Raw genomic sequence first — 23,922 nt, 5'->3', positions numbered from 1 at the left:
TAGTAACTTATGCAGTTTTTCATGTACGTCGTTAGGCTTTCGCTTAAATTCGCACTTGAGAAATGAAAAAAATTATAATAGCTACTTCAACTCATCCTGAGAATAATTAAACATAAATTTAGGCCGAACTCTGGATTTTATTGAAGCTACAGTTAAAATTATAGCTACGAGCGTGATGCGCCCGCTCCCAGCGGGCTTCCTCCGCTCTTTTCAATGCAGATCCACAAAAGGGATAGGCGCGTTTCTAATTTTAAAATGTAGAAAAAAAGGCAGGGTCTTATGTACAAATTTAATTGGAATGTTGATGTACAAATTGAGGACCTCTTTAAACACAACATTGGAAGTAATTACACCATCCTCTGTTAAACGCACATGATGACTCATACTTACGTATCAACAGGAGACTTGAATGTGGAATCAGCCGCATTTTGATAAAAGTTATTTAAAGAATGCGAGATATTGTTGCAAATGAACAAATGTATCAGTTTGTGCGCCGTTAGCGTGAGGAATATTTACCGGTTTTTGTTTTTTTGTTTTTTATTATTATTTACAAACCAATTTCAGGAAACAATAGCAATATTTAGGAAGTAAGATATGCCGTCGCATGTTCTCTGATAAATTCTGTGCATTTTGGTACCTAATTTGTAGAGTTTGGTTGCGTATAAGTTGAGAAAAAGGTATATATATACAGTAGAAATAATATAGAAGATGGATGAATTGAAGAAGGGAGCGAAAAAATTCCAGGAAATTTGTGCGGCTTGATTACGTAGAATTTAGTTTTAGAGAAAGAAATACAACGTAGTATAGTTTTCAAAAGCCTCCCTTTTGATTTTAGTTAATCTCCTTTCTATAATTTTCGAATTATATTTCCAGAATTTTTTGTAAAACCATTAACCTAACCCTATAATTTAATTGAAGGTGAACTTTACATTAGCTTTTAGTGGGATTTTATTCTCTATGCTGCCACTAATTTATTTTGATCCACGGGAGAAAGTGAGGATTAAATGTACTTGTTGGAAAATAATTATTGTTTTGCGTTGCTTGAAAATAAATTAACTATGGAGCTGAATGAAAAATTTCCAAATTTGCTATTGACCTTCCAATTTTCGGTTTACGTCAGTTTTTGTCTTAAATCACAAAATAAGATAAAATTAAAACTAGCGTGTCATTGTCACTCTTTTGCTTACCAAAAATGTGCGCAATGACTGAATGGGTTCAGCTGTACATCTCGAACGTTATTTTGTTTTCATTGTGATCGTCGCCGCAAGGCGAAAATGATATATATCATTTGATTTTGAAAAAGAATATGCTATGTTTTTATTACCATGAAGTGAAAAGGCCCTTGCAAAGCGTCAAAGGTCTCCAGAGTTTTAATTTTTCTGACTTGGGTTATCCATGCTAAAGATAACAATGTTCAGGCTTATTTTACAAATACTTTTATCCTGATTAAGTATTAACTGTTATTTATATGATTTGTTGTTCATTTTTTCCTCACTTATTTAACGTTCTAATATAATCGATTATTTTTACTGTGAAAAAATCAATAGTATACTGTATCATAGTTAGTGTTTAATTTTTTTTCGTTAATTGATTGATAATTTTCAATCAGTGCCAGTGTAGAACAAAATTTTCACCCTCGCGAGAGCTTGGCGGCGCCCTACTCACCTTCTCTCTTGCTTACCCCTGTTGTAATAATGTATAGGTAGGCAGTTACCGACTGTAATAGGGTAGGTTTTATGAAAATGGCAAGGTGACAGCGTGCGTTTAAAAGAAGAAATACGTGAGGAAATCAGACCGATTGAGCGCGAGTGATGATGGCCTTAATTGTGACGCTCATCCTCAATAACTGAACGGAATCGAGGAGGTAATTAGTGCAGTATTTAGTGCTGAGAGTACGTTCATAGTGGAGAAATGATTATCTTTCATTCATTGTGGAGCCGACTGTAGAAAAGGCAAATTACATGAGACGGCATGGAAAGAAGAGTCGTGTAGTATTTTCTCAATCTATTTCTTGGTCATTGGAAACGGAAGGGCGGAGTAGAATTCGAGGTGGTATTCTTTTTGCTTAGAGAGTTCTCAAGATAAAGAGTTAAAATTTATTTTACAGTGGTGAAGGCCGATGGAAAGACTAATATAAATGCCGGGGGTGGAGGCTTGGCGTACTAGTGATTGGAGCATTACTACTGTCATACTAAACTACTAGCTTATGGTTCGCCGGTTCCAGGTGAGGCCATCGGAATTTGAATATCACCAAAACATTTTCTGAGGAATGTCAGAGTTTATGCTCTGTCTCCTTCAAGTTGTATTATATGATAGTATTTGTGGCATTCACTGTGGTGACGAGAAACGATTCGAGCAACGAAACTTCGGTAATCATGGACCTCCTCTCCTGATTGATATCTCGATGAAAATACTTTTTCAGCCTGACTCCACTAACTAAAACCAGGAAAATATAAGTTACATAAGTATGACGTTTCGGAGGATGAGTAAAATTATGAAAAAAAATCGTGGAAAATGATACATATTCTGTATATCTGCTGGGTCCATTGAATTCGGTGTGCTCGTTTAGACCAGGGGTCTCCAAAATTCGTTTCGCGTGCCACGTGTAGTCCGCGAGGCCCTCTCATCCGGCCCGTGGAGATCTTTTTATCGCAGGAAAAAAATGTGGAAATTTACATGCACACAGCGGTGATCATCCGCCACTTACATGGCGCCGCCGAGCAACATGTTTTGGTACTTTGTTTTTTGGACTGTCGAAGTGTTGTCGGCCCTATAAATGGCATTGCATAACTAATGCGGCGAAAAGTTTGCAGACCCCTATTTTAGACGCTAGAGCCGGTATATTGCATATCCATGATAAAAATACAAATGGTAATTTCCCCACTATTTAATTTAACACAATGTGAAAAATGACACCAAGTTTCGAAACCATGGTCGATCGTTAAGTGTTAAATGAAATAGCTTGGAAATTACCATTTGTGTTTTTATCATGGATATAGCAATATTCCACAAAATCAAGCCTGAAACGATTTTATGCGTCCCGTATATTGCTTTTTCTCCATCCACAGCTCTTTGGGTGCTTGATCGGCTTCAGTGAAGAGGGCAGATGCGCTTTGCATGCACTCACCTTTGCGGTACTTGGTGGGCCGTTGTCTTTGCGGCATGGTCAGTGGGCGTCCGCGGGGTCTCCCCCGCCCCCAGTGCCACCGTCCCCGCCCTTCCGATGAGGATCCAACTTCCCCCGTGGTGAAGAGTACCCCGTGCCGCTCGTGTCCACTCGTCAGGGCGGAAGGTGGGCGTGTGCGAAGGGAACCCCTCAGCGGTGTTGGCACGGAGGGGTGAAGGGATGCGACTCCCGCCCTCTCCGTTCCGCCGATAACTGCGCACTCTCCCACCCTCGCCGATGGAAGGTCCGTTGGGGGGTAGGGGTGTCAGGCGTGGCGGCGTGAGTCACCCCCAAGTGATTTAAGCTGATGGTATTGAAACCGATACCGCGGATCTAAAGGAATAATTCGTGATTTAAAAAATATTAATTTGCAATCATCAAATAGAAGGATTTCAGGGGTAAATGCGTGAAAATTTTCCACGGCGGAAGTAAAGAACTTGCGAATTTCTCTTTATAAATTTTAATTTTGGCGCGAGGTAGGTTTCAATTCTGGCATCAACTTCAGGAGAAATTACAGACCCTCCTTCCCATTCCATTGACCAAACCCCGCCTCATTTCACGAATAAACCAATCAAAAATCCGCTCCTTCCGCCCCGTTCTTTTCCGTCTTCTGTGGCCTACCACCAGAGCTTAATTTCTAAAATTTTGGGTACCGGAACGGTATAGAGGCTATTCCTACTCCACCATATGGACAATTTTATCTCCAAGGTTAGTTAGTAAATTGTAAGTAGGAATAGCGTTGTTTGATAGAATGCAGAAAGAATAGATAAAAACTAAATAATCTGCAACTATTTAAATCCGAGATGCGGTTTTACTATCATAAATTCACCCACACAATTGTGAACAGCCAGAGTAAGTTGTCAACGAATTTCAAAATAACGGGTTTGATTCCATTCCCACATTGATGAAAACCTGTCCGAGTTTTTGTCTCGCAGTTAAGAAATTTCGACAAAAGCTTTCATTTATTTCATTTCGACATAAGTTTTCATTTATTATAAAAAACAAGTCAACTGTACTTTAAGGGAGTAGAAATCAGATTAGATGAAGTTGGAAATTGCATCACAGTACCTCATATTACATTCACATTTTTCAAGTTAGATGACTACGCAGTGCCGCACGATAACCTCATGGAAAGCAGAAGGTAACCTACGACGTGTTGGCCTTACTTATGCAATATGAGCCCCGTTGAAGACGAGTTTCCTAGTTCATGCCGGATACGTAATGGCTAATGAATATCGTAGCAGTAAAAGACATGGGAAAGTTACCTACTGGATATTTCATTTTAAATTGTTTATGTTTATTTTTATTTCAATGCCAGTTAAAGCATAATGAAGCGTTAACTTCCTTCTTCCATCCGAAATTTATTTCATCTAATAATTCTTTTAATAATAATTATTTAGTTATTTTTATCTCAAAATTGGTCGCTTTTGTGGAGATGTGTTAATTATTGCGGCTATTTAGGGTTAAAGAACCTATTTGTTGAGCAATTAAGATTGACATTATTGATACCTACAGTTTTTTGAAGTATCAAGAATTAAAATATTATTGAGGTTTGAAATGTAGTATCATACGCAATCAGGCATGACTACGGGTGATGTTTTTATTTTAAATAATAATTCAGCAACCTATAAGACAGAACTAATATTTCGTATGGTACTTCTACTTCATTCATTACACTCTCACACCTGCTTAAATAATTATTCAGTCATGAAGGAAATCATTTTGTAGAATTGCGTGGACGTTTGATAGATATTTAGTCGGATTTTTTCCCAATAGGTAGATACTGAATGAAGCTTCAGAATAGAATTAATTCATATTTTTTTAATATCCCACCAACGTTACTTTTACTAGCATTGCGATCAAAGAGCATTAAAGCGCACGATATTTGAACCCTCTATAGTAATTTATTGGATTTTAGAGAATTTTGCGGTAAAGAACGAAACTTTTAAAATGTTTATGTAGCCATTTTTCATTTTTACAGTTTAAAAAAGTGGTGATTAAAATAAAAATATTGGTTCCCTTATAATTTTTCATGTGCATCTTACGCTTATCCAATGATAAGCTAATTTTGAAGCGTTCTCAAGGGATAATTGTTCGAAATGGGTATATTTGTGTGTTCAACATGTGAATTTTAAATCTCATATGAATGAAATATGGTAATGGTAATGAAATATGGTAATATGCCGAGGAAATAATTTCGTCGTTTTTTTCCAATGCGTTCGCAATGGCATACGTCTCCTGTAGCCGTCGTATCTATCTAACTCCTTCATTTGTGGAGCGTGAACGTCCAGAGTGTGTCATCGCCTTTATTTCCGCAGATTTTTCGACTGCGTCAAAATTTCTTTTATTTTACGCGATTAATTCTCGGAACTAACTGGCCAATTGCCCTCGTGCGAAATAAAGTGAATTGGGTCGAGTGAATTGCCCAGCCACGTTCAAGGCAAGTATGCAATAGCTGGGGAAGTCTCCGCCGTCCCTCAACGAAAATTCTCCATTCCTTTAGCGCTTTAAAGCGATCGTGATGGATGTGCGAGGAAATAGGGTAATGGTGCTATCCTTGCCATCATTTGGCGGGGCTTCCTTCCACGTCGGCGAATCGGCCACTCACTGTCTTCGAAAGGCATTATATTCTGGGTCCCTCTATTGAGAAAACGCAGCACTCACTCTTATCACAGTCTGGCGCATGACGGAATGAGACGTGATGGATAAGCGGGGGGATAGCTTCCTTCCTAATACCTTCCTGAATTCCTTGGATGAGCTACTTCCTTTCGTGACCAAAGTGACAAGTAATGGGTTCACAATACAAGTGGTGTTCTGTCCAGAATGAGTGTTTCTGACATAGTTTGCGTTTTAGATATTTGTATCTAAATAATCATGTATTTTTACTTCTATAGTATTATTATTACACTAGATAAAATAGATGCTGCTTCTCTTTCCCCTTGATAAGTGCATAGAGTAAAGATTTGAATTTATCATCGATTGTGAAGTAGAAATTGTGAACTTGATTCAGTTTTGTATTGAAAATATTCACGACAGTTTGCGCACTACGTAATATTCTCATTTGAAATTGGTAATAGACCAAACGTATATTAAAACTTAATTAGTGCGTACATGAGAGGTTATTCAATTCACCTGATAACATTTTGCTTTATTTCATATAACTTCTCAGAACTGTCTTCAGTTTGTAAGTTTTATGACATAGCACTGATAGACAATTGTCGTTTTATGTGTGCAAAGAAAATATTTGAGGGAAGTGCGATCCTGGAAAGTAGAAAGTGCACAGATTAACCGACCAGTTAAAATGCGGAACAAATCACACACACACATGTAGATTTATGGTTTTTTGGGAATATCCCGCGTCAGGTTATTAAAATGGCCGACGTTTCTTCTCCTATCCCGGAGACCTCATCAGGGCAAATGACCGTGTTGTATATATTTCGCATCAATTTATAGGTGGTGGGTGGTGTTAGGGAGTTTTCTGGAAGCTTGTTTTTCTGGAAATGACCGGAAGCCATGTGTCACTGATCTTCTGCCCGTTGTCTCTGTTGAAGTTGTTTTTATGCTTTTTGATTTCTAAGGCTTCCCGGAAAATCCTCGTTCTAAAGTACTTCTCCCTGGCGAGAATTTTTGGGCTGCCCACATCGATGGTATGTCCCTCTGCGGCGTGTTCACACACACATTACATCTTTATAACAAATGGTGATCAGATTGCCTGATGTTGAAGATCAAAACCAGTTACTGTTTTTAGTCGGAGCTAGCCTTTTTTTGAGTGAAAGTTTTTGGTTTATTTAGAGATTAGGTATGGAAATATCAGTCATTATTTAAAATTGAGTGGGAGCCTAAACATGCTAATTATATTTCCCATTTTTATCAATGAGATGACCTCCGGTAACTTTTGTGTCATATTTATGGATAGAAGCGATGATTGTCCTCTCTGATTAAAGGCAGTTAACTTCACATTTCCGTATTTTTGTCATTACCAATGAACCAATTACGAATTTTTTCTCAGTGTGACATAAGTGATGACTGTAAATGATTGTAGTAAGTTGTAACATGTCCATTTGGTAGGAAATGCGTTGAAACGATGCATTTCTGCCGTATTATTTCGTGGTTTATTTTTATTTAAATAGTTATTTTTAATTATTTATTTGACGCAAGAAGCATTATTATTTCCATTTTCATCCAGTACAGCCTTCATCAGAACTCACCTCTGACCTTTAAATTTATTGGGCGTTTGGTATGAATCAAACCACCGTATCTAAGCTAAATTTTATATCCTTTGTTGCTTCGCTTATATTTTGAAATTCTTCACACCTACTTCAAAGATCAAATGCGTCCCACGTGGAGAGTGCTCACCCTATAATTCATTCGTTTCTCCAACGAAAAATCCTCCGCGCTGAAAAATATAATGCTCTCCCAAATAAAAAAATGAAATGACTAATTTCACTTGTAATCTAAACGTATTAACAATTGGAGTGCCTCGTAAAATGTAGTGCACCTTTTTTCTTACAGAGCTCCCTGCATAGAATTCTAAAGCCATCAGCGATCTTCTTTGTTTTCCTCAGCGGGCACTTATATTTTTATGCATCTAATTGCCTCTTTGGCAATAGCGTATCAATTTTCTATTACTATTTAATTTTTATCGAGATTATGCCTATTTAAAAATCTAGTGAATCCCCAATATTTATTCCCTTATTTTTACGCAAGGGAGTCGTAATTTTGCAGGGAATACGAAAGATTTATCAACATGGATAAAACAAGGTAAGAGCTGGTGGGAGTGAATTTAAAGAGAAATAATGTTCAGGAGCACATAAGCCATTCGTCAAAAAGTACTTTTTTTTTTACAAGAACCCCACATATGTCTTGTTTTACTGTCTATGAATTTTGGATTTGCTTCGTAAAACGTATGTACCGCAATCGAACCTTTTAATCTTAGGCTTTTCACTTACATCTCACCTTACTATTCTGAGTTTAGAGGTTGGCGTAATTATTTATATGATGTGAAAGAAGACTGGTGTGAGAGAAAAAAGTTTTGATGACTTTTTGTGCAAAAATTGTGTGTTTTGCCGCAGGCCATTAGGTCACTTAATTTAAGTTTTTAAAAAATTAAATCACATTTAAAGCTTTAAAATTGACTCTTTGAAACAAGAAAATTGTTATAAAAAACTATATGTTTTTATTTTGATAAAATATCGAAAATCTAGTGATGACTTTGCTCTAACCAAGCTTATGTTTCTTTATTCCTTTTTTTTAAAGTAATGGCACAGTTTCTTCGAGGCGTTTCGTAGGAATGTTATCATTTCTTTTGTCAAATTTTCTTTTTCCGAATAGCAACTATCCAAAATGTTATCCACTATTTTTAGGTTTTTAAAAAAGCAATATACACAACAGACTTGGTATTATAGAAGAATATGTTTTATGTTGATGTTGAGTAGTCTTTGGTGCAATGCCATTTTGTGGGAATACCGTCTATTTATCTGGATTTTATTGTTACTCTTATGTCTTGTTTGATGCACCATTTTATCTAGAATGAGTGTTTTTACATATCCACGTAATTTATGCATGTTATTCCTACGTCACATTCCTTTTTGCCAGCTGGTTTCTAATTAAACTGACTGCTCTTACGCGCTTTTTCCCGAATGGCTGCATCAGCTCGTAGCTCCCATTTTGCCCTATAGATGGCAGCTGCGCTCAACGGAAACGGTGATCTGGCAGTGTGCGTTTCAGCCGTACGAATTCGTCGAATTTGAATTCAATCGGTTCCAATGAAACGTGATTCAGTACTCTAGCGGTGACTTATCGTACTCATAACTTTCATCCAGAATATTATATACTGCGGAATATTTCAGTGTACTAGATTCCTTTCCCTGCCGTAGTGACAGAAATACGCCCTATTTTGGATCGCACTAATTGAGGCAATGCGCCATTTGAAAAATCAAAGTTTCCTCCCTGAATTTTAAATATTTGTATTCTATGTTTGCCTGAATGTTTGAAGTCGATTTGTACGTGAAAGCAGATATTGTCCGTTTGATAAGGTTTATAGAATATATGTATCTTTTTGCGGGTAAATTTTTTAAAGTTAAAACATGCTTGGCTCAATTTTAACTAAAACTGCCATATTCTGCATGCATATAGTTAAACAAAACACTTTTTTTTAATATACTGAAAAGTCTACTGCCTGTAAAATTACTGTATACTAATCAGTTTAAGGTCAATATTATCTTCATGTTGTTAGCGTTAAAACATCCTCTCTTAGAAAAGAAGAAGCGATAAATAAGTAAAATTGAAAAATTTGTTAAAATTGATTGTTTAATGTGAAAGCACAAAGTTCTTCTTTTTTAATTTAATTATGAAAAATTTGTGTTATACGACGGGCACGTTGCCTTTCACTACATTGCGGAATTTATATCCTTAGCGATGGAAGTTACTTTGTTGTTCCTGATGATGCTGCAAGGCATTAAAACATCTATAAATCCGTATATCGTATGAAATAGATAATGAGAAATTATCCTAGCAAGGAAAAGGTCTGAGGACTGGTTAGGTATAAAATGAAATAACTAATTCTGAATGAACTTAAGAGATATTATTAAGCAATAGTTTTTGCATATACCACTCCCTTCAAAATAATTGCAATATAATGATGAACTCACATTCACTCCATCTCCCTCCACATCAGCGATCCGGTATGACTCTTAGATCCGGCCAAGAGTCGCTCCTGGCTATGAGATATTGGGGGTGAAGGTGTATGCATTGTAGACTTTTGCCGCGAGTGACGGTCCAGATTGCTGAGGAAGTCGTGGCGTTAGTGTTGCGCCGAAGGCTAGGAGTTTTGAGCTGAGGGGAAGAGGTGACTCGATGAATGGGGAACGCCGATCTTCCGGAGCCGATAATTAATACCTTAGAATTTGGACGTTGGATCGTAACCGTTAATGGTCGCCATAGTAAGGAGGTGAATCGATAAATGAACGGTTCGTATTGATTCAGGGTCGGGGCCGAAGATGATGATGGTATGGCACGTCTGGTTGAAGTGGAGCTGGTTTTGTGTGAGGACTCCGAACTATCACCTTCGACACTGGCCGTGAAATTTTGCTCTGCGGCGGAGTGTATGTCTATGTTGACATTGAGTTCTTCGTTGGACCTAAGTCCAGTAGTATAAATCGAACATAGTTCTTGCTCTATGGCAGGGGGTGTAAGGGAGGGTGTAAGCCTTTCCGTCACCAGGATGTCGTTATCTTCTCGTCCGTCAACTTTTCTTCCCTCCTCGCTCTGATGTCTCATACAGGCACCTGTAATGAAACAAGGTAGTGGACGATTACGCCTAAGTGTATGGTATCCAGAGGCTGATTGTGGCATAAATCTTTCAGCGGAGACTCCCTTGACAGGAAGATATCCTCAGAAAAGGTATCCGAAAACGCGAAGGTTACTCGCAGTTCGTCCAGCTGTAAACGACTTCACCTTCTTCGCCCGTTATCATCTCTCAGGATTGCTTGAGTTGTATAATGCTGCCTGTCGTCTATACATAACGCTCGAGAATGAATGAAATCTTTCCCGTTCTCTTGTAAGAAGCTCTGCGTAGGAATTTTATATTTTTGCCTCGGGAAAACCTTCTTCTCTTGATATTTGATTAGTATTCCCTTCCTGTCCGCCTAGATCTGCTATTTAAGGCAGTACTAGTATAATCTCTCTTCTTTCTCGGCGATTCCTGTTATTCGTATTAACATATCTACGCTGGGCCCATAACCTTAAAGAATCTTTGTTCTCCTCCTATTTGTAGCATGCATTTATTTAACACGGTGTGCTATCTCGTAAAATAAAGTAATAATGGCGATGCTTAAATTACATGTCATTGGCTGTTACTGCCGGAGCAAAAAATTAGCGAATGCTGTTAAATGGGGCTAGCTGAATATTTAGAGGCTATAATATGGCTCTATTTAAGATGTCTTTGGATAGGAAATATAGAGAAAATATCATTTCCTCTTTTCCCTTATAAATAATTATTTTGTTATTAACTGAGGGAATACTTTCTAAAAACATGGCTTTGTTTTGACTATTGAATTCATATAAAGAGATAAGGATTGTGAGCGACTCTTAGTAAATTGCCCATTTTCATTTGGAGTCAATTAATTTCATTGCGATGCACATACTCATTCTCCCAACCCTATGCGAAAGCACTTATAAATTACTTTGAAGGAATATAAGGTAGTATCGTATTATAGACATGAGGTTTATCATTATTTATTACAAATTTGATACCTAGAATTCTTTTCGCCATCCAAGACGATATGTCAATTCTAATTTGTGTTGAAAATACCTGCTCACTGGAAACTAATTCATAAATATGTCTGCGCACAATGAAAAGCTTAAGGCTTAAAAGATTGTGACGACTTTCATTCGTCAATTATTTCGATCACCTATTAATATCGTCAAATATTTTGATCGTCTATTATTTTGATTTTGATTAAGGCTGATGTATCGGAGAGAGGGAAGTAAGGGGCTCAAATTCCCCCGTATAAATTTTGAGAGATGTTTTCAGTGCACCCTTTCAAAAGTTCAAAACCCTCTTTAAATGAAAGAAAATGCTCATTGTTACCCAAAATTACATTTAAATCAGCATTATAATGATCAGAAGAAAGCCGTTTTGCGATATTTTGATCTTTTCTAATTTAATCATTGTACAAAAATCTGTGCGTACATGCCTACTATACGTTGATAAGTTTTTTAGGTTTAGTTTTTTTGGAGCACTATCACGTAAACAAATTATCTCACTCGTTTAAATATGTGTTGGAATTCAAAGATAAATGCTTGAAAATTTATTTACTTCCCGTTATTTCGTGCAGACCTATAGTAGTCACTTTATTATTTTAAAATTGCTTGAAAGGGTCTTCATTCGTTTTTATTGCGAGATTTACTTCCATATTTTCCATGTGTACTCAACTCCAAATTCGCGTCATGCATATTTTTCAACTGGAACTAATTGTAAGCATAATCGATTTCTATCCTCATAAATCCTTAATTGAATACTCGAATAAAAAAAACATTATTGCCGTTTCGAAGATAAGCTGCATTACGCGTGCAAAAATTGTTCGTTTAATAGGGTATAATTATTTACTCACCGAGAAATTGGCCCATATTGGAACAGCTTTAGGATACAAGAAACTTCCGTAGATCGCTGATAATACAGCACTGCTTCAGTTGAATAATAATTTTTGATGCTTTATGCAGTTCTAAGCACGAGGGTGGTCGTTTTCAGTCGTCGTTACTCGTCTCTAATCTCAACAAATTAAAGGTTTGGTTCAGTTTGGTTCGTAACAGCCAGTGTATCGCGCGTCGTATTGCTGCTCGAGAGAGTATATATATTCACAAAATATCAGGAAATGATATGGATCCACTGTTTATCGCTAGACACTCTCAACGCATTCCGTTCCTCTCCGACTCCAGTTTTATGTGGTTTGACTTATAAATTATGAACTAATAAACAAATGCTATTTAATCAACTACGTAAACGACTCCATGGAAACTACCTTAGCAGTCAGACTTCGGCAATGAGGGTTCCTTCGCATAGCACAGTATCAAAGGACAATCATTATATTCTGTAAGTTAATGAGAGAAATCAAACTCCTTTCTCGGTGAAAAAATTATCTCATGTGATTCACTTCAGTCTATAGTGATTTGTTATATATTTGAAAAACATGTTCTCATAATATTATCCTCAATACTCCGTATTCATGAAGTTCACATTTTTTCCTGAATGTTGCCACGACTGAAGCCATTAGACTGACTGACAACGAAAATGGACTAAATTAAACCGGACGAATTCACATTTTAAAGGCAACAAAGTTTAAGCAGATTAGGTTCAAATGCTTCCACCTGTCAAGTTCTCTTCTCAGATTCGCGTATTTATTGAAATTATTTGACAAGTTTGGCAATTTTACCGTGCGTCAATTTCTCCATCGCTAAGTGCTTCAACCGTTAGGTTGTTTTGGATAGGTGCACGTAGAGCGCATCACAGACTAAGCCTCTAGCGTGTGAATATCACATTTGGATATAAGGTTTCCCTTTCTTTTGGCCTCCTCGTACACCAAATTAACTACTGAAGAATACAGTCTTATGTCATAATTGGCCTATTTACCGTGGCAAGAGAGGGAAGTATCCTTGAAAATATATTTACTAACTATCGTCTATGTATCAAATACCTTACTTAGCAATCAAAGGGTAATTAATCCTAATTAATAGTCAGAATTGGCGTAAATGATTTCTTTTCTACAAATAATGAAGATACCATCACTATCCATGTTATAATTCTAATTTTCTATAATATCTAATTTATTGTGCATAAGCAGGCTTATTCATAGTTAGGAGTGTCTGAAGACTCCACCCGGAATTTGAATCCGGGACACTTCGGTCAGTAGGCAGTAGCTTCGGTCTACCCTATAGGCTGCATTCCCTCACATTAACCCCATCATATAAATTGTGACGGTAGCTAGCATAAATCAGCACATCCGTGCTGAAGCAGAATTGTCCGTAGTGCCAAAATAACTTCGTCCGCATGGAAAAAAGTCTTTCGCCGACGTCTGCCCCTGGGGGGGAAGGCGGATTAAGGGAAGCGATGGGGGACGTGGGAAAGGATTTCCACGAATCGGCCCGTTTCCCTACTTTCCTCATCTGCTTCCCTCCTCCGCTGCCGTCGGAGAAAGGAACAGTGGGGGATATGTGGGAGGGGAGAGAGAAAGGAAGAGAAAATCCCGGGAACCGAGCGCTCTTTCCAGCGAACGGCGATGCCCCGACCGCTGCGCGAGGCGGCGTCAACGGCGTGGGTCCCCTCTCCCCTCTTTAGGTCACACTAAAACCGTCAAAAATCTCCATCCTCCCCTCCCCCTCCCCCGTCCCTGTCTTGGCAGTAATCGCGCGGAGCACGTCGCACAAACGGCCGTGATTTAATCGCCTCCCCGCCCGTCCCGCGGTCCGCTGCTTCATTTTTTTTCCGAACGAAGAATGCGAGTGGAATGGCAGGCGCCAACGAGATCCAACCCAGCCTCGTCCACACCCCCTTTTGGTCCTTTCTCCAAAGGATTCCAAGGAAAGGGGCTCAAGCCGTATTCTCTTCTTCTCCCGACCTTTTTTTATCTCTAAATCGGTATATGCGATGTAGACATCGTTAATGGATTTTATAATACATGTTATTCGATGCCGATCGAACCCGCAAATAATAGTTTTTAACGGAAGGAATCAAAAATGCGGCTTGTATTTTTAAATGTCGTATTTTTGTAGCATTTTCTCGTGCCTATAGCGGGTAAAAATGTGAACAATACATGGACTTAACCCTTCCGGTCATAGATAATGCAAAAAATTAATAATTAATGCTGTAGCTTCAGAGCTGGAGGACATTAGCCTGAGACCGTAACTCGAAGAAAATCGTCAAATCTGCCATTATGAATTTTTAGCAATGCAAGGAGATGGAACCTTGCGGATTTTGGAATTTTCCCCTGCGTAATTTCCGGTAGGCCCCTCACTGCAAAATTTCAGCTGGCTAGATCTTGTAAAAGTGGTATAGAATTGATATATATATATATATATATTAGTGAGTGAGTGAGTCAGTCACACATCCCATTGAATCCCCTCATCACATAATCGTGCCATCCAAATCACAAAAGTCTTTCGCACTGACGACGGGGGGCGAATGAGTCCTGTCCGGCGAAGCGCAAGTCGTGTCATAACGTTCGTGGAAGGAGCGTAAATGATTCGACGCGCTCGCTAAGCCCCCGAGTGCGCCATCCATCGGAATGTCCGCCCGAAGACGGTGGGGGGGGGGGGGGGGGGTAGAACCATCCCCCCCCCCACGCATCCCTCTCCCTCATCTCCGGGCCATTACATTTCTCACTATTCGGCGGCTCTCTGAAGGCTGTGAAGTATTGTCGACCGAGTCACTGCGTCTCCCCTCCAAAAAAAAGAAATAAAAATATCCTTGCAATGCCATAACTCTGAGTCACATAGTCCGTTAAAAATATAAATTCCACGAGGAAAGGCTCTTCTTCTCTCTTAAAAGCACTTTATTCTCTCTGCAATGAAATAAGCACTTTTTTTTAAATTTTGGATATAATTTTAATAAAAAATATCCTTGCAATGCCATAACTCTGAGTTACATAGTCCGTTAAAAATATAAATTCCATGAGGAAAGGCTCTTCTTCTCTCTTAAAGGCACTTTATTCTCTCTGCAATGAAATAAGCACTTTTTTAAAATTTAGGGCGTATTAATTGAAAGGTTTTGACTTTTCAAGCCTAGGTCGTAGATTTTGGCATACTACAGCGAAATTTCATCTTATCATACTCATAAAATTAAAGGTCCATCTGATCTTCTAGTGTCACATATCTGTAGTTCTTCAATAAAATCCTACAGGGTTCCCACTCAACCGTGAAAACCTTGAAACCGTGAATAAGCCGTGAATGCCGTCTACCGTGAAAAACCTGGAAATAGCCGTGAAATTCGTCGTAAAACCTTAAAATCTCTCTATATATATATTTTTTTTATATCACAAGATGTGGGTCAAATGTAAATATTATTTATTTAAATAAAAACAACATCAGACATAAAGCCCTGAGGATGGACAAATATAATGTCCGAAACGTAGGCAAAGTTTGAAAAAATAAATAATATTTACATTTGACCCACATCTCGTGATATAAAAAAAAATATATATATATAATAAGGGGTCGTGAAGTATAAAGCTTAAAATCTCTCAAACTTGATTCTAGATCTACGATTGACGGATAAAAAGAAAAATCGAATTGTCGATCATATTATTATTATATTTCAAGGTCAGACACTGTCGAAGCATTTATCTGCACACGTATATTCGAAGCGCAAATATTGGTCTGTGTGCCATGACGACACACAGACCAATATTGTGTAATATACCGGCTGTGTTTGGAAGACCGTTAGCCAAAGTGATCATTAACCCTGGCAAGAAATCGGATACCTCTTCACTTCCCTGTCATCCTCCATTTTCCCACTCACAACCTTTAGCCGGCCCTAAATTTTGCTAACAATAGGCGACGTCATAAGTGCACTTTCATTGCTGCGTTTGTATTCCCGGCGTTTATCGCGTTTGCTATATCTTTAGTTAACGTGCGGCCAGTGATTGTTATGTGATCAATATTTCTTCCTAAAATGGCTTATCAACAGACCGTGAATTTTATAATTTAGTTAGTGTGGGAACCCTGTCCTAATATAGTAATGTGATTACTCAGACCTGTATTTCCAACTAATGGATTACTTTAAGAAATTTTCATTTCAGTCAAACTCGTATAAGAAATAAAAGTCAATCAATGCATCATTGGCCTGTTTCCGAATTTTACGCTTTAATCCACGTTTTAACATCTTATACCGACGCAAGAAACGGAGAGAAAATGAAGCGAGTAAGTTCTACGCATGGTGGGGCAGAGGTAAAAAAACTGTTGGAGAATATGCATAGGAGTGTGGAGATTGTACGAAGCGGAGAGGGAATAAGGACGCCATCTGAGGGAAGGTTTTGAAATGAATAATGAAGTTGGTGGAACTGAACAGATTCATTGATTGGATGCGTATGTCCTATTGCAGAAGAAAATTCAATGTGAGGAGGATGAAAAGTATTCGAGACTCACATCACCGATGGCGGCGCTGAAAGGAGTGACGTAATTTGCCAATATGGCTGAAGCATAGAGGATATTTTTGTGATGATAACATAGGTGCAATAGGATGAGTCGTCGAGCTACTGCGATAATTAAAGTAGAAAATATCTAAGAAGATTTTATTGGCTTTGAGGAGGTATATCAATTCCCCATGGGCAACGACAAATAGCAGTTAAGATTAAGGAATTAGTAAATTTTAGCTGAAATATCCTCTACTATCTCACGGACATTACTCAAAGGGTTCCTAATGACCATAGTGACTGCGATAAAAATAACATTATTCTCAGCCCACTAGAATAGAAAAATTGCAATACGTCGGTTACCCCAAATGCATTAAAAAAACAAACCACCGTCCCAGTACAATTGTAGCAAAAAATGGCAACCGAAAAGGCATTTTACATGAATATGAATGCTTAAAATACATTACTTGCGACGTTATGATGGCTTAATACCAAAAATATAATTATAAAAATCAGTAAATTCCCAGAAATGCCAATGAATTGTGAATGTGGTTATCTCAGAGCTCTACTTCCCAATTCGGCCAATAGTTGGCGTATTGCTTGTCTGGATTCTCGAATGGCGTACAAAAAACCAAATTATGAATAACCAAGAGATGCTCACATCCAGTTCGTGTACGGATTTCATTGACTTAATACGCCTCGGTTACAAACATTTGTTTGTTGAGAAAGAGCATACGTGTTCATCATAATCATCATCACCGTCAACTATCCTAAGTTTGGTTTGACGCAGCTCTCCACTCATTTCTTCTGTCAGGTTTTTTTTTTCATTTCTCGTCCACGTACTTCTTATTTTTCACTTCCATATTTACCTGATCCATGTATTTTATTCGAAGTCTTCCTTTCCATTATTGCCATCAACTTGTCCCCCGATTATTGTGTTTATGATGCCTCTAGATATGGTAGATTAAGTTGTTCCGCCTTCTTATTAAGGTTTTTATAAGGATTCTCTTTTTAAGACTTCCTCATGGCTCACTGGGTGGATCCATTTCGTTTTCATCCTTCTTCTTTATCTCCAATTGTCGAACGCCTTCAACATTGATTTCTTCACTGCTGTCATTGCTCATAATTCACTTCCATAGAGAAGCATATTTCGAATGTAAGTTTTGATAAATTGTTTCATTCTGTGTTTAAATTACCCGCTGCAAGTAGCTTTTTTCTTTGGGTGGAATTCTCTCTTAGCTTGGGCTATTTCTACTGATAATTTCTTTTTTGTTTCTTTTATCGCCAGTTATTATGCTTCCCAACAATAGAATTAATTATCCTCTTCCAGGTTATGCTTCTTTTCTTTATTCAATGCCTTAGTTTTCTTTGTGCTAATTTTAAGCTAACATCTACCCATTGTCCACAGAATATTTAACAGTATTAATGCTAGCCCTTACTGCCCAATCCTTTACTCCAGTGCTGGGCAATTTCCCCAAATTTTAGAAATTCGTATTAATTTTTAAAGAGTACATAGAAAGTTTAAATGAAAACTGCCATATCTAAGACTCTACCATTTAGTGTATTTTATATGTACTAACTAGATTAAAGAACAATGCTTGGTAGATATCGGAGCGTAATATTACGGCGGCTATGTAAAAGACGATTAAATTCAAATATACGATAAGTATATTAAGTCGATCGTAATTCTACGAAATTTCGTGAGCACGTAATATTGCGTCATAAGCACTTAAAGTGTTAGCAGTACCATATTCAAGTCCTCCTTACCCTACGTGTTGCTTACTAGAAATTGTGTGCGAACGAACTAGCTTTGGATTTTATTTGTTTAAGATCCCGAAACGACGATCACTCTGCTTTCTCCCCCTGGAGGTGGAGTGAAGACGCCCCGAGGACGAGGAGGCGTCGGCGAGGCCGTTAGTATCCGTGCCTCTCTTGATTGGGCGTGGGTGGGAAGCGGGCCCGACGCGGGGGAGGATTTATTTGAGGGCTGGGGGGTGGGGGCGCTGCCCGTGGGGATGGGAGAGTGGGTGGGGGAGGCGGTTTCCATGAACGTGCGTTGGGGTTGCGGCGGTGACTTAGAGAGGGGCCCCTCTTGAGGGTCGGCATGTTGAATTGAGGGCCTTTCCAGTGCTCCAGGGTGCCCCTGGCAACGGTCATCTGTTGGCCCTCGACCACCCCCTGACGAACTATATGAGCGCCAGTATGTGAGGCATATGTGCTCGAGGCGGGAGAGCCAAGTTAGCATGTGCAGCTTAACATTCTTTTCCGTTCGATTACCGTTCTTCGGGAAAGACGGATTCCAAAAGTTCACAAGTTTCTCTTCCTCAAAGAAGCTCACGTAATTTTCCAGGCGTCTTCACGTCGGAGAATACGTTTTTACGATGCACCATTGTCGCCAAGAAATCTGAGAAATTCAAAAGCATTGTGGACTATTTGCATCTTTAATGAGCCCCCCCCCTCCCCAAGTCACGTAGGATATATTATTTTCGTGGACGTTTCAAAATAGGCATACCCTCGTTTTTGCGCTGTAATGATTTATGTTGACGAATATTGGTTTTCCACTTGTGACTGTTTTGGATTGTACAGTGAAAACCGAAAATTTGAAGCGGTAGTGAAGGCGATGCTAAAATAAGCACAAGGTAAGTCATTATTAATTCTGGGATAACAATTGAAAAAGTTATTAAATTTAAGGCTTTTTAATTGGTTCTACTGAAAGTGTACTACCTCTTCCCTCATCGTGAGTCCTGCATCAAATGGGAGCATAATTTTCACTCGAAATACACAACACTCCTAGTAAAAAAATGCTCTCGACGGAATCAGACTATCTTACCTTACCTTACCTATGTGGCCACTCAAACCTCAGGAGGTTTTTGGCCTCACCAACAACATGTCGCCATCTATCTCTATCCGCCATCCATTCTGCATCTGCTCTCATCTTCCCTAAGTCCCTTTTCACTTGGTCCTGCCATCTTAGTCGGGGTCGCCCAAGCGGACGTTTTCCTCGGGGTTGATTTTCAGATACCATTCTTAGCATGGACTCATCTTTTCTCCTCTTTACATGACCGGCCCATCTTAATCTCCTGCTTTTTATTTGCGCTATTATATCCGGATCTGTATATAATTCTCTGAGCTCTTTGTTGGTTCTGATCCTCCATACTTCATCTTCATTAATAGGACCATATATTGTTCTGAGGATCTTGTTTTCAAAAACTATCAATTTCCTCTCCTGGTTTTTTGTTAAAGTCCAGGTTTCGGATCCGTAGAGTATTACTGGTTGTATTATTGTCTTGTACAGTTTTGATTTAGTTTTTCTTGACAGAAGTTTGCATTTTAGCAATGATTTAAGAGCCCAATAACAGTTGTTCCCGAGAAGTAACCTTGCATTTATCTCTACCTCCTCTTTATTTTCCTGTTCTATGGTTACTCCTAAGTATTTAAAATTTGTTGTCCTTTCAAAGGTATAATTTTGGACTTTTAAAGCCTCTGCTTCTATATTTTCTGCGTGTCGACCAACAATTAAGTATTTTGTTTTTTCTTCGCTAATTTCTAATCCTACTTTTTTGGTTTCTTTTATCAGAGACTCTGCAAGAGTTTTTAACCCATTTGCATCCTCCGCCAATAAGGTCACGTCATCTGCAAAAGCTAGCAGATTTATCTTTTTGCCGACTTCAATCCCCGGTTGTTGCTCCTTTACGACTTTCAGTGCATTTTCTAATGACAGGTTAAAAAGCAATGGTGAGAGTGCATCTCCTTGTCGTACCCCCGTGACTACATCAAAACCTTCTGAAAATTCATTATTTATCTGTACTTTGCAACTTGAGTTTTCTGTACATATCTGAGCCAGTTTGACTAGTTTGTTTGGGATTCCCATTCTCCTGAGATATTTCCACATTTGGTTTCTGTTGATACTGTCGTACGCCTTCTTAAAATCAATAAAGATGAGGTGCGCATCTCTATTGAACTCCCAATACTTTGATAAGAGAATCAGACTATCAGGTGAATGAATTCTGGTTCAGTCAGTCAGTCCCGCTTGGACTCCGGATTCCAACCGGGTCAGATTTGGCTTCATGCCGACGTTTCGACAGCTTACCCTGCTAACCTCCTCAGGCTCGAATCAGCTTGGCCCGGTTTGATGCCCGAAAGTATTTATCGTTCAACCAACTTACTCACCAGGAAGACCTAGGTCTAAAGAGAGGATGCAAGTCTTCCGGCCCATCAGATATCTTCCCTGTCTTGGAAACTTCGAAGGATCAGTTGTTTCCGTGTAACTTTTTTCTCGATTTAGGCCGCATGCTCAGAACTCAAATATGGCTCTTTCCCATCCTTACTCTGCGCCTTCAATTACTGTCCAAAGGGAGCCGTGATACTCTATTTTTCGTCCTCCGTGGCCCTGTCGTAGTTTTTCAGCTGTTTTTCCAATGTGGGAAAAACTTTCTTACAATATATTTTTGTCTCCAAGAAATCCAATTATACGAAATTAATCAAGAAATAGCCTAAGGATGAGTGAAATGTTAATTGTAACTGAATAAGTATTCCTAGTGAACAAGTGCAAGATGATTAGAAACGTGTCATCTCCATTGTCATCTCATTTATACATCGTTCATGAGCAAAATGAATGATACAAAATGTTGGCAGAGAGAGTGGTGTTAATATTGTTGTTGCAACTAATTTTCTTAATCATCTTAACAAGAGAGCATATCTTTCATTTTTTGTCAATACTTGTCCTTATGTGTACATTTTAGTTATTGGTTTGAATGAGTTATCATTTTACAATAGTCATATAAAAACCTACTTGCAATAAACATTCTCATGACTAATAATATCAGGCTCGACTACGTAATAGTCCTCTGTATCGGAAATGAAGTATGCATTACACGCTGTACGGACTATATTTGTTGAAGTGTATCTGGATGATTTTGTGAATCGAAACCCGTCTCGAAATAAACCTTTTGAGTGCACCGTGCAAGGTGTACTTTTTTAACTTCAAATATTCATGAATATAAATGGAATTTCGCATTACTCATGAGCTTGTTGACCATAAAGCCTACGCATTGATGTCATAAGTCATCTCTGGATTCGTAGTCTCATATAGCGAAGTACAATTTTCAAATGCAAATTAATTTAACTCCATATTAACGTGGGTTGAGATTCAGGGTATAGTTTTTTAACTCCTCAATAAAATAATTAACTCCATAAATTATCTTTAATGATATTTGACTCGATGTTGAAGGAAGTTATGAATAATATTTAAATAAGACATTGCAATTTTTCCTCTGAATTTGTGAAAATAAATTCAGTGAAAATAATGCAAGTTCTCATTTAACTTATCCTAACACTACGATAGGCTGATTTCTTAAGCGTTGTTTTTCACCCTGATTGGCATGCATGCTAATGGTGCGAGAAAGCTCAAACTAGCTCTAAAATATATTTGCTTCAAAGTCGACAAGTTATTCGTTCGAGGAAGTCCGCAACCATGCCTCACAGCCTATTGAATAAAGGGTATTTTGGTTTCTGCTAAGCCCTTTGGGCGAAAAAGAGCCGTGCCTGTAATTTAGAGCCCCCTAGGTAAGGTGGGTCTCATTCAGACGGCTTGGCGGTCACAGTGAGGAGAGAGTGAGGGGAATGAGGGAGTCTCTTTTAAGTGTAGAAAAGCGAGTGTCGAACCCTCCTCATGGCGCAAACCCAACTAGCTCGGCGGTCAAGAGTATGTGAGAACTCTTATATCCACTCGTTACCCTACTAGATGCAGTTTTGGAATGCGAAACTTCTGGTCCGTCATGGTATTTTCTTATGGTGGCAAAGAATTTCTTCCCGGAATTTCATCCGAAACATTCATTTTTTGCGGATCTTATTGGTGTAAAACTAGGTGATGGAATTCTTGGTAACCATTTCCTCTGAAGAATGTTAGCTAAAGTCCATTCGCGTGAAATTTCAGTCCTTATTTGTGTTCCAAACACTATCTCCGTGTTCCTCATTTGTGCCGTTGGCTCTTCCAGGCGTCGGATCATGAGCCTTTAACATCCTTTGTACGGCTTCCGCCGGATTTCTTTTGTGGCTCTGTGACAAATGCACCGCCCGAAAAATCGGAAAGCCATTGACGCGAGATTATCTTCCCGCAGTTCCTCCACTTTTGTCGTGGAGAAAATGAGAAAAAGACTCAAGGTGAAAATGAGAGTGTGTCGTCTTACGCGAGGATGAATGGTTCCGGCGGAAGGAGGGTCTAGCCCAGATCCTCCTTACCTTCTCACTGTCAGATAGACCTCACACATGGATAAAGACCCGAGACGCCTTTTTGACAGCCCCTGCTTTGAGCGGAAGGGGTTGTTGTGGTTGGAGGAGGCTGGGACGACCTAAGCAACCTCCTCCTACGAGGATGCACAGCTCCAGTTCGACCGGTCTTTTTTAGGCTCGTATTGGTTGTTTAATACTTACGCTATCATTTTTGAAATTCTCAGGATATGTGGCAGCCCCACCAAGCTCCTCGTGCTTTCATTTTTTTTGTTCAGTGTTTTTAGTTTCACTTATTTGACACCAGATGACAGGAGGGAGCAATCTGAGGCTACTGCGATTGTTAAATTGCATGGCGTCGTATGGCAGATATTTGTAGTTGGTTGAAGAATTGATTTATATTGTGGTGATAAATGGGTTAAAGGTCTTGTTTTGTCCTTTGAAAATTTCCAGGATGACGGCTAAAAGTTTGTTCAAGGGTAATGGGGTAAGGGTAGGTACTTTGTGGCATTCAACGCTTGTAACACATTAACTTCGTTGGTGATATTTTATATGTATTAACTTATCCATTGTTCAAATTTAACTAATTGTGGCATAATTTTATTGCAGTTATCTATCTTATATGAAGGTCATTGATTTAAACTAATTAATATATTTCGCATTTTAACCAACGTGCGATTAATATTATTTTTAAGCTGAAATAGCCATAATTTACGTCATAACTGTCTGCACTTATCTTCTGTTGGGAGTTAAATATTACGAAACACCGCAATTTTACATAGAATTCGTCTGTTTGTAGCCTCACTTGGACTGTTGGCGCCGCGGCAGACTTCATCATCGGTAACACAGCGAAGTGCGGAGTCTAAATTCCCATGGGTGTACCCAGGATAAAAACTAGGGGTG

General features: G+C 38.7%; 2 protein-coding genes across 2 annotated transcripts in view; both read right to left on the bottom strand.

The window, feature by feature from the left end:
• The window catches only part of LOC124159656, a 47,908-nt gene extending 44,744 nt beyond the window's left edge, over positions 1-3,164 (bottom strand). The window contains exon 1 of the mRNA XM_046535566.1: positions 3,128-3,164. Coding sequence (XP_046391522.1) covers positions 3,128-3,164 — 37 coding nt within the window. The remainder of the gene's footprint in view (positions 1-3,127) is intronic.
• Positions 3,165-9,784: 6,620 nt separating this feature from the next.
• Positions 9,785-12,614, bottom strand: LOC124159800. The gene is made up of 2 exons (XM_046535718.1): positions 12,280-12,614; positions 9,785-10,452 (listed from the first exon to the last, which is right to left on the bottom strand). Exons 1-2 carry the CDS (start codon positions 12,293-12,295, stop codon positions 9,839-9,841), a joined length of 630 nt encoding a protein of 209 aa, XP_046391674.1. The 5' UTR covers positions 12,296-12,614; the 3' UTR covers positions 9,785-9,838.
• Between the last annotated feature and the right edge of the window lie 11,308 nt (positions 12,615-23,922).

Source organism: Ischnura elegans, chromosome 5, assembly GCF_921293095.1.
Source record: "Ischnura elegans chromosome 5, ioIscEleg1.1, whole genome shotgun sequence".
Classification (NCBI taxonomy): Eukaryota; Metazoa; Arthropoda; class Insecta; order Odonata; family Coenagrionidae; genus Ischnura; species Ischnura elegans.
This window is presented reverse-complemented; position numbering and strand designations above follow the sequence as displayed.